Source organism: Oryctolagus cuniculus, chromosome 9 (assembly GCF_964237555.1).
Source record: "Oryctolagus cuniculus chromosome 9, mOryCun1.1, whole genome shotgun sequence".
Lineage (NCBI taxonomy): Eukaryota > Metazoa > Chordata > Mammalia > Lagomorpha > Leporidae > Oryctolagus > Oryctolagus cuniculus.
Window position 1 is genome coordinate 108,479,358 of NC_091440.1, and position 11,663 is coordinate 108,491,020.

The 11,663-nt window shown below is 35.6% G+C and overlaps 1 protein-coding gene across 1 annotated transcript; it reads right to left on the bottom strand.

Moving 5' to 3' along the window:
* Nucleotides 1–5,627: 5,627 nt before the first annotated feature.
* LOC138843653 (taste receptor type 2 member 14-like) lies at nt 5,628–6,566 on the bottom strand. The gene has a single exon (XM_070048350.1). It carries the CDS (start codon nt 6,564–6,566, stop codon nt 5,628–5,630), a length of 939 nt encoding a protein of 312 aa, XP_069904451.1.
* Between the last annotated feature and the right edge of the window lie 5,097 nt (nt 6,567–11,663).

The following is an 11,663-nucleotide window of genomic DNA, read 5'->3' on the forward strand; positions in this document are numbered from 1 at the left end:
ATCTGCAAAGAGAGAGCTCAAAATTTGATTGCTGTGCTGACGATTTCTTGATCTACCACCTGTAAATGACACATATGCTTATCTCTCGCACAGGTAGTTAGTTTCTTCCTTTAAGACAAATCATAAGATAGATGTAAAAGTAGAAAGCACTGAGGAAGACCAAGATGGGTATATGGCACTCTTCATAAAACAATCATTTTCTGCCAGACAACTACACTCTGATCCAGATACTGTATGTTCTCACCATAAAGTGAAATGTCTCCTACTTGACAGCTAAAGAAAAAAGCGGTCTCTCATTTGCAAACATGCAAATAAACACATATTCTCTTTCCTTATTTTGCAATGTTTGCTTTATCTGTACACAATTTGCTCATCAATTTGAATTTGTATCAAGAACACTAAGAAACTCAATGTATAGAGTTCTGACATAGAGCAAATATCTAAATCAGCAGATGGAGTTTGGTGAGCATTGAAACCATCTCCAGTAGGAGCTGTGAAACAAGACTAAAGGGATATCTTCATAGTTTACTCAAAGATTTTACAGCCCAAAGCATGCAAGTTTCCTGAATGAACTCAGAGAGGTAGTAACTCCTGAATGTTGGGTGCTGATGATTTACACTTATTTATCAATGAATTTTTTGCAAGGGCCCAACTGCACTTGCAGAACCACAGTGTGAGATTATTGTCCAGGAATGGCAGTCTTTTTGCCAACAGAAAAAATGAGGCTTATTGTAATTTTCTGGATTAAATTATATTGATTTTCTTTCTAGTAATTCAGGCTTTCATCATTCATTGATACTTTGTAAGAATATTTATATCATTTATTTGAAAGGTGGAATCTCTCTGTCTCTCTCTCTCTCTCTCTCTCACACTGATATTACAAGATGAGAAATAGAAATTTAAAAATATGATAAAGTGATCAAATGAAGAGATTTTGTTTTTGAAAAGATACACAAAACTGATAAACCATTAGCCAAACTAATCAAATAAAAATGAGATGAGATTCGAATCAATAAAATCAGATATGAAAAAGGAAGGGTTGCAACTGATGCCACAGAAATACATAGAATCATTAGGAACTATCATAAACAACTCTATGCCAAAATATTGGAAAACCTAGAAAAAATGAACATAGTTCTGGAAATAAAAAACTTACCAAGTTGCACACATCCAAAGACATAGAGAATCTGAACAAAATAATAATAACCTAGGATCAGATTGAATTAGTAATAGCATCTCCCACCAAAAAACAACAACAACAACAACAACAACAACAAAAAACTCCCAAAACCAGATGCTTCACTACTGAATTCTATCAAACTATTGAAGAACTAATAGTAATTCTTCTTAAACTGTTGCAAAATAATTTAAAGGAGGTAAACTCTCCCAAACTCAGTATATAAGGTCAGTATTATTTTAATTAAAAAACCTAACAAGGGTACATACAACAGTAAAAGAGAAATATGCACCAATATTCCTGATGAAAATAGATTCAAAAATTCTCAATAAAATTTTGGTAAATGAATCCAACCACACACTAAAAAGATCATATATTGTGACCAAGTGAGATTTATCTCAGGGATGTAGGGGTGGTTCAACATATGGAAATCATTAAATATGATACATTAAATCAAAAGAATGAATAATAAAAATAATGATATCTCGAAAGAGATAGATAGAGCATTTTATAGAACGCAACATGAACTCGTGATATGAAACTTAACTAAATTAGGTATAGAATATAGGTCAACCCAATAAATTAACAATTTAGAAAACAATAACAATGTATTGTGGGATTTATAACATATGTAAAAGTAAAATGTGTTGTAAATATTACTTCTAGATTAAAGTAACTGGTAAAAGTGGTAACACTTTTGAAATAGTACATGATTTAAAAAAAAGAAGACAGTGGAGAACTTTAAAAAAAAAGAGAAGAACAGAGCTTAAGAAATTCTTTGAATTTGGACGATACTGTTAACATCACCCACATTTTTTTTTTAAAAAAAGGAACTTACTACATGATTCTTCCTAGTCAGAACACCTGTTTCATCTCAATCCTATCCAGCATCCTTTGTAGAAGTAATTTCCATAATTTTCTTTGTTGTTTTACTACTAACTATAATTCTTAATTTCTGAAGTTTTGTTTTGATTGCCACTGGATTTTAGGAAAATGGAATCATTTTGGGGAGGAAAGCACATCTAGACCCTTCTATTCAAAATTATATTTACATGAAACAGTCATCCATATGACATTTTATACTTGTAGCTTATTTATTACTGTTGATGATTAGAAATTAAGTGCAAAAATTTATCACATTTGATTGATCTACTGCTGATAGAATTTACTCATATAATAATGCTGTTATAAATATTCTTACACATGAATTCTGGTGAACATTAGCACCACTTTTATCTTTGTGAAGCTTATTTAACCATTTTAAGATTGCACAATATATATACTCCTGATAACTTTCCAAAAAATCCTGCATTCCAGTTTGATCAATTTATTGAGTAAATTGATTTCAGATTAAAGGTAATATCTGAATTACAAAATATGAGTATTATCAATTATACATATATTATGTATGATAGTATTAACAGTTTACAAAGGATAAATAGTTCCAGTTAAGCAAAAATTGAGACTTTTCTGCCTAGTAATACATCTATCTACATATTGTATATTTTAAGTGTTTTTATCATCCCCAAACAAATGAACCTGAATGAAGGAGAAAATTAAGACATATCAAACAAAATACCTTTAAATTTCAGAAATTTCTCTTTGAAATTAAACCTTATACACTTTATCACTTTTGAATTTATATGCTTTTTCTTATAAAAAATCCTTCATACTGAAGCTTTTTTTTTTTTTTTTTTTTTGACAGGCAGAGTTAGTGGGGGGGAGAGAGAGAGAGAGAGAGGTCTTCCTTTTTCCGTTGGTTCACCCTCCAATGGCCGCTTCCGCCGGCACGCTGCACCGATCCAAAGCCAGGAGCCAGGTGCTTCCTCCTGGTCTCCCATGTGGGTGCAGGGCCCAAGGACCTGAGCCATCCTCCACTGCACTCCCGGGCCACAGCAGAGAGCTGGACTGGAAGAGGAGCAACTGGGACAGAATCTGGTGCCCCGACCAGGACTAGAACTCTGGGATGCTGGCGCCGCAGGCGGAGGATTAGCCTAGTGAGCCGCGGTGCCAGCCGGTACTGAAACTTTTGATATCATTATTCATAAGTCACAATCATGGTTTTTCTTCATGAATTTTCTTTAACAATCATAAAACTTGGATTTTCTAAGCCTTTTAGCTACTTGTACTATTTTTACTTGTTTATATTTAATCCCCCTTTTCTGTACCATTAAGTCACTATCATTTAATGTCTGTCAACAGCAACAAGATTTACAGACTCATCAGTTTATTTTCTGCTAACGAGACACAACCTTCTTATTGCTTTTCACTAAGCCCACACCTCAGTAACTGCAGGAACAGAAGATCATGACTGAGGAGTGGAGTGGCTTGAAATACATATGATTCGAATAGCCAGGCAAAACATGAGGAGCTGTTTTGCAGACTCTTAGCCAAGTTGAAATGATTAGAATCAGGACATATATGGCAAACAGCAACATGGGGGATATCATTTGCAGGTGCTTTACATGGATTTTGGTGCTGGGATCCTGGAATTCTTTGCCATGAAGTTGAAGCTTCCTGAGATGTTTGCACCGAGAAAAGTAAACAGCAGAAAAGATACCAGGTACACAGTAAATGTCATAAAATTTGCTGTGGAGAATTCAGTCATATTTGAAACATGTAACCTGGCACTCATTTTCATCTAGCATGTTTACTTCATATTCATTTGTCCATATACTACCATGCATTCTTAGCAGTAAAAGCTGAGTTTGTGTTTTTAAAGTAATATCCCCAACAGTATCACCAAATCTGTGTTTTTAATACTCTCCATTAGAGGAAAAATAAGTTTGGAGAACTTGAATATTTTTAATAAATAAAAACGTGCTTAAGCTAGAAGCAAGCCAGGTGGTTGGTTATTACACATGCAATTAAAAATATTTCTTGGGACCGGAGCTATGGTGTGGTGGGTAAAGCTGCCACCTGTAGTGCCAGCATCCCATATGAGCACTGGTCCGAGTCCTGGCTGCTCCACTTTTGATCCAGCTTCCTGCTAATGTGCCTGGAAAAGCAATGGAAGATGGGTCAAGTCCTTGTGACCCTCTATCCAAGTGGGAGACTGGGAGGAAGCTCTTGGCTCCTGGCTTTCTATCAGCCCAGTTCCAGCCATTGCAGCCATTTGGGGAATGAACCAGCAGATGGAAGACTATAAAACTATTAGTATTTCTGCCTTTTATCTTGTAAGTTAATTCATTTAATGATTTGGAGTCATTTATTTACTTTAAAAATTTACCTATTTGGAAGGCAGAGTTACAGAGAGAGAGGGAGAAGCAGAGAGATTTTCCATTAAGCAGTTCATGCTCCTAAGGGCAGCAACAGTCAGGGCTGACCAACAGGAAACCAGGAGCCTGGAACTCCATGTGGATCTCCCACATGAGTGGCAGAGTCCAAGCACTTGAAACATGCTCTGCTGCTTACTTTATGATGTATGTTTCTTACCGAAAATGCCTCCACAAACACACAGAAAAGATGGTCAACATAATTTAGGTCAGTGATTAATGCATGAATGAGCTACAACAGGAGAAGAAGAAAATCCATTCCAAACACTAAGCCTGCAGTTCGAAGAGATTTCTTTGTGAAAATAGAACATGAGTGAACAATGCTTCATTTAAAACTATACAGAATTGTATTATACTGAAGATTTAACAACATGAGACACAGAGCATAGAACTATGATTACTGTTCTCTTATTACATATTTTGATCATAAATTTTTTGCATAGATCATTATATTAATTTTCATTTCTGCTATACAGTCAATATTAACAACAAATTATATTGTAGTTCATACTTAAAAACTGCACTTAAAAGTACAAGGCATTTTCAAATGAAAATTATGCATTCCTAATAATGATAAATACATCCAAGAATTCTAGAAACTGAAATGAGTAATATAGACAGAGTAATTGGAATAAGGCTGACTCACTATTTTGAGCCAATTTCTAAAAATAATTTTTAAATTTATGTTGTATATGAAACAACAGATTTAGTATGTGAATTTTCCAATAGTCTGTATTTTATTCCTTACTTCTTATCTGAAATTATACATACAAAATATAACTTAGTAACTTGTTCCATTGTATATAAAATTACAAAGATCTATTTTGGTAACTATATTTCATATCCATAAACAGATTACAGAATTCTAAATTTGAAATCTCAAAAAGGTTAATAAATAAAATAAAATAAAACATATCACTTGGTACTATAAAGAATTCTTACATTTAAGCAGTAAGCATTCATTTCCTCTGCTTATAACTATAGTAACACAATTTTGTACACCCATATATTCTAAGAAGCTATAATATTTTGGATAGTGTTTATGAAAACATACTTTAGCAAAATTCACAAGATTGCCACACAAATAAAGATATGGAAAATGAAAATTTACAGTATACAAGAATTCCTCATGACTGATTTTCATTTAGAATAAGCAAGATGATTCTTTCTGTGATCTATGGAGTGAGGAACTCAGCATCTTTGAATCTAAACTTCAGCCACCACAGTACTGACAGCAATGCTTGTCTCAGTTTCCTGTTTCCTACAATAAGGATGCATGAGTGACCTACAGGATAAGCCATTCCAAAAATCTGACAAATCATAGTTGTTAGATTTTTTTCCATCAACTCAGAAAACAAAACTTGCATGACAAGAGACAGAAAGAAAATGGCACTTAATAGGAGGAAGACAATCACAATCAGTAGGCTTTGTAAGTGAGCAGTAGTACTGGTGTCTCTGGATCCTGTGACATTGAGCTGCAACTTCCTGAGATGTCTCCACAGGGAGAAGATGAGTAGGAGGAAAATTATCAGGGAAATGGTGAAGGGTATGAACGTGAACATAATGTTGGTGAATAAAAGACGCCTGAGAAAGTGTGCACACTCCTTCAAACTGGAACTGCAAGTCATGTTTCTGTCGTGCCCATCAACCCATACATCAATATGCATGTTAATTAGTGAGATATTTAATAACAGGATGATCAAAGATACAAGTAGTGTCACCAAAAGCACCTTTGAAACTCTCCATTTTAGGTAGAGAAAAGTAGAATTGGTAAAATTGGCTATCTTGAGAAAATAAAATATGCTAAGATTTGTAGCTAGCCAGATGCTAAAATGATGAACCACTGTCCAGATAATATTAATCATTTTTGACATTTCTCCAGTCAAAATTAAAGCTATATAATGCCCAGAAGCAACCCTACTTAGGAATACGAACCAGATCAAGCCAATTCTGGTGAATGACAAAGCAGTGAGGATTCGATCAACTGTAGAGATATTTCTTCTCTTGATCCAGTCAATGCAGTTCACAAGTGCGATGAATCCATTGCCTACATTTCCAATTATGAATTCCAAACTTAGAATAGCTGTCATTATACTCAAAATTGCATTATCCATTGCCTATAACAGATGGTCACAATATCTGATATTAATACTAAAGATTTCTTAAAGCAATTATCTAAAATGATATCCAATTCTGATTCCTGAAAATGCGATAGTATTCTCCTTCTAAAAACCTCATATATATTATGTGAAGCCAAAAAACATAAAGATTTGCTAATGATTCATTCATATTTCTCTTCCTGAAAAGTTTTTGTGTTTTCTCAGAAAGGATAGCTGAGTTTCACTAGATCCTTTGAGCATTACACACAGTAGAGGAAAGTCTTTTGTAGCCCATGATGAAGGAAATACTGATGTCTCATTTGCTAAGATACAAATGAAGAGGTTTTTTTCATTGTTTTGCTCTTTTGCCTTGTTAATGTATTTTATTATGGAAATTCATATTCTGGACAACAGCATCATAAAATTTGAAAATATAGAGCATGCAACAGGAATCCAAATTGGTATATGAAACTTCCTATGTTCTGAATTAGGTCTATATAGAGACCTTTCCATTTATAATACAATGTTCTTCCCATACAGAATCAAAGGTTCTGATAATCTTGTGATGTCACAAAGTACTGAGAAAAACACTTTCATATCATATTGCTTTTTATAATTGCTTATATATACACATATAAATACACAAACATTATTGACATTCAAATCTCATTCAGTTTTTATTGGGTATCTACCACATGCTTAGTGTTGTGACAGTTCTTAAGACATTGATTAAAAATAATTTTACTGGCCGGCGCCGCGGCTCACTAGGCTAATCCTCCGCCTTGTGGCGCTGGTACACCGGGTTCTAGTCCCGGTCGGGGCGCCGGATTCTGTCCCGGTTGCCCCTCTTCCAGGCCAGCTCTCTGCTGTGGCCAGGGAGTGCAGTGGAGGATGGGCCAAGTCCTTGGGCCCTGCACCCCATGGGAGACCAGGATAAGTACCTGGCTCCTGCCATTGGATCAGCATGGTGCGCCGGCCACAGCGCACTGGCCACGGCGGCCATTAGAGGGTGAACCAACGGCAAAAGGAAGACCTTTCTCTCTGTCTCTCTGTCTCTCACTGTCCACTCTGCCTGTCAAAAAAATTAAAAAAAAATTTTTACCTTATACTATTTGATACTTAGTCAATTTGAATAAGGACACATTATGAATTTTTTAAAATGTTTTGCATGCACTTATATGTATATCCCTTTATATAACAGCTTAGATTTTCCTTTAACAATTACAGAAATGCATATACCATAGTAAAACCAGCAAGTATGATGCCTAAAGAGATGCCACAAGTTTGTTTTCTGTTAGAAGACACGTGGTGTTTCTGGTATTGATCAATGGGGCTGAAGGTTTCCAGTCTTGCTCCCAGCATCTCACATTTTGAAAAATCAACATAAAGGCCTTCAACAAAGCAAGACAAATGAATGGTGAGAAGGATAGATGAACTGAATAATTTGGCAAATTGAGAAAGTAGGTTACTCAGTAGACTGTTAGAAGTTCAAACTGAAATAATGCAGATAGTAAATGGTACATAGAAAGAGGAAGGAGACCACAGTTAATATGACTTTTTCATGGATCATATGCTGAGATCTTGGGATCCTTTGCAAACAGCACGTGGGATAGATTAACAGACAAATCAGGCTGTATCAGGTTTACTACCAAGAAAACAGTCATAGTTGAATAGTTTATGATGCCACTCAAGTTGCTCTTACAAGTCACATTCCTTTCATATTTACTCAGCCTCGTGCTTGCCTCCACGTTTATCACTGTAAGGCGACAAAATTAAATCACTGAAGTCCCAACCAGCACTACCAGAATCACACTGTTAACATTCCTCTTTAGGTAGAAAAAATAAAGTTTGAGAAACTATATTTTAGCAAATGAAACACACTGAGGATAGTAGCAAGCAACATGATAAATGGTTGGTTGCTGCTCAGAGAATATAGATAATAAATGTTATTTGTCCACTGTATAAAGCTGAATTAAGATACCAGTATATTAATATGATCCACAGAAAAGCAATTCTGATGACTGACAGTGTAGTGAGAAACTGATCAGCTGAAGATTTCTTTTGTTTCTTGACCTAGTCAATGCAGTTCACCATTGCTATGAAGACATTGACAAAATTCTTAGAAGAAATTCAGCAATTATCAGAATGGCTCAATAGTAAACTTAACATACTTAGGGGGAAAAGGGTCAAGCTGTATCATAGGCTTATCAAGTTCCCTTAATATTCTGATGTAAAGTTCTACCAGTACATGCCTGATGTGCAGTAAATTTCTTCTTTCCCTTTAAATTCTGTGGCCAATATCAGGCAGGAAGCTACAGTCATGCTAAGGAATTAGTTCAAAGCTGTGTTTATGGAAAACATTGTTATTCTGAAAACATTCAAAAGGAATCCTATTTACATATTTCATATCCTTGCTGTGGGCTCTCATCTTTCATAGCTGATGTTGGGATAAAAGCTGAATTCTTATTCATGAGGATGCAAATGAAGATGTATCCTGTTTCATGATTTGTAGTTTTTGCCTTGTATAACCTCTACATCATTTGGGCTGTTGAAGTTTAGGTGTCAGCTAGGAAAACTAGAAAACCTAACTCACAGAACACATAGAAAAAATCCAAATTGGTGGAGAGATTCTCTGGAGAGAATCTTGATTATTGCCACTGAGGATTTATTTTTTTAAGAAGATATGAGATCAGTGTAGCAATGTTTAAATGCATATGCTTTCCAAGTTTTACTACTAAAAGCTTCCAAGCTTCCCATGAAATTGTTTACTTGCAATGCTACAGTGTCAGCCCCCATGGAATCCTTAATAAGTGTAATAAAGCAAAATCGGGTGCTGATGACTATATATGGCACCCAAATACAGATATGTCTCTAATTATCGTTTCCCAGGAGCAGCACACACAAATTGTTGTAGATGGCATCAGTTTCTTCTGTTAGACAACATGCTATGTCCCTGATACTGATGCATGGAGTTGAATGCTTCCAATATTTCAGCCAGCACTTCAAATGCCAAAGCATCAGTAGAAAGGGCTGCTTCCGTTTCCCAAAATCAGAACAAATGAATGACTTGAAGGGGAGATGAATCCAATGGTAGGCAAATAAACTGGTTTACTCAGCAGGATTTAGACAACCCAACTGATAACAATTATGAGCAGAGAGTAAATGATCAACAGCAAGAAGGAGACCACAGTTTGCAGGGCTGTGTCATGGACCTCGGTGATGAAATCTTGAGACTCTGCTATGAAGTATCTTCCTGACATGTTTATACTGAGGGTAGATTAACATAAGAAAACATCCATGGTTTACTAAAGGGTATGATGTTTACTACAATGAAAAGTAATATTTGAGAAGTGTCCAATGTCTGCCAAGTTGGCCTTCCCTGCCACGGTTCCTTTATGCCATTCACCCTTATGGTATCTTCCATGATGTTCACTTTGGGAAGACACAGCAAAGCTACAAAACTCTCCAAGTGTACCAAAAGAATCAGACTTTTTTAAAGATTTATTTACTTATTTGAAAGTCAGAGTTACACAGAGAGAGGAGAGGCAGAGAAAGAGGTCTTCCAGTCCGCTGGTTCACTCCCCAGTTGGCCACAATGGCCAGAGCTGCACCAATCCGAAGCCAGGAGCTTCCTCCAGGTCTCCTACATAGGTGCAGGGGCCCAAGGACTTGGGCCATCTTCTACTGCTTTCCCAGGCCACAGCAGAGAGCTGGATCAGAAGTGGAGCAGCCAGGACTCCAACCGACACCCATATGGGATGCTGGCACTGCAGGTGGCCACTTTACCCACTATGCTACAGTACAGGCCCCAAGAATCACACTCTTAATGTTTCCCTTTAGGTAGAGAAAAATTGGAGAAGTTAGCTATTCTGAGCAAATGATCAAATAAAATATACTGAGGATAGAAGCAATCCAGATGTTGAAATGGTTGGTTATTATCCAGGCATTATGGATAATATTTCTTGCTTTTCTAAATATAAAAATCTGGATTAAACACAGTTGAATGCAAATATTTTAATATGACCCAAAACAAAGCCATTCTGTAGACTACTAAAACAGTGAGAAGGATCTTTTGTCTCTTGACCCGGGTGATGATGTTTGCCAAAATGACAGATGTTTGAACAAAATGACAGAATTTTCAAGAACAGATCCTACAGAAAACCTATATCACTGGCTTAATTAAAGTTACCTAATATGCCAGCCTATATTTCTACCAGTATATGATTTACAAATGGGAAACATCATCCTTTTAAATTCTGTGGCCAATATGAAGCAGAAATTATCAATGTTTGCTAATGTATGAGCTCAATGCTGTATTTAAGGAAAGCAGTGTTGTTCTTAAAACAGATTAGAACTTCTATTCGTATGCTTCACATCCTTATCTTGGGCAGGAGTCTTTCATAGCTGACATTAGAATGAAAAGTGAATTCTCATTTGTGAGCATGCAAGTGAACTTTTATTATCTTACAATTCTTGCAGCTTTTGCGTTGTCTAATCTCCACACAATTTGGGTTCATGAATCTTTAGTATCAACTAATAAAATTTGAAAACCTAACACATACAACTTGCAGAAAATGTCAAAATTGGTTGATGGACCTTCTTCCTCTGGAGATGGCTTTACTAGTTCACTGTCACTGAGGATATATACTAACAAAGACATTCGATCTATGTAGAAACTCTTTAAGGGAATTGATACTTAGAAATAACATTTCAATATATTTGTTAAAAATTATTAATATAAAAGAACAGATTTCAAGTATTTCATAGGTACAATTCTAAGAAGATAACCATACTTCACTCCCTCCCTCAATTCTCCTCCTTTGTTTCTTTTTAATTTTTGCAAAGAGATAATTTCAATCTACTCTATAGTCACAGGCTTAATGCACCATAATCAAAATATTCAACAAGTAAAAAGTAGAAAGACCACAGTTCCACAGGAGTATAAACAAGGGCTAAAAGCAATAATCATATCACAAGATGTATATTTCATTCTTGTACATGACTTTATTTTCTATATTAACTGCCACATATCAGAGAAAACACATAATATGTGTCTTTGGGTGACTGGCTTATTACACTAAGTATAATGGTTCCCAATTGCATCCTTTTTGT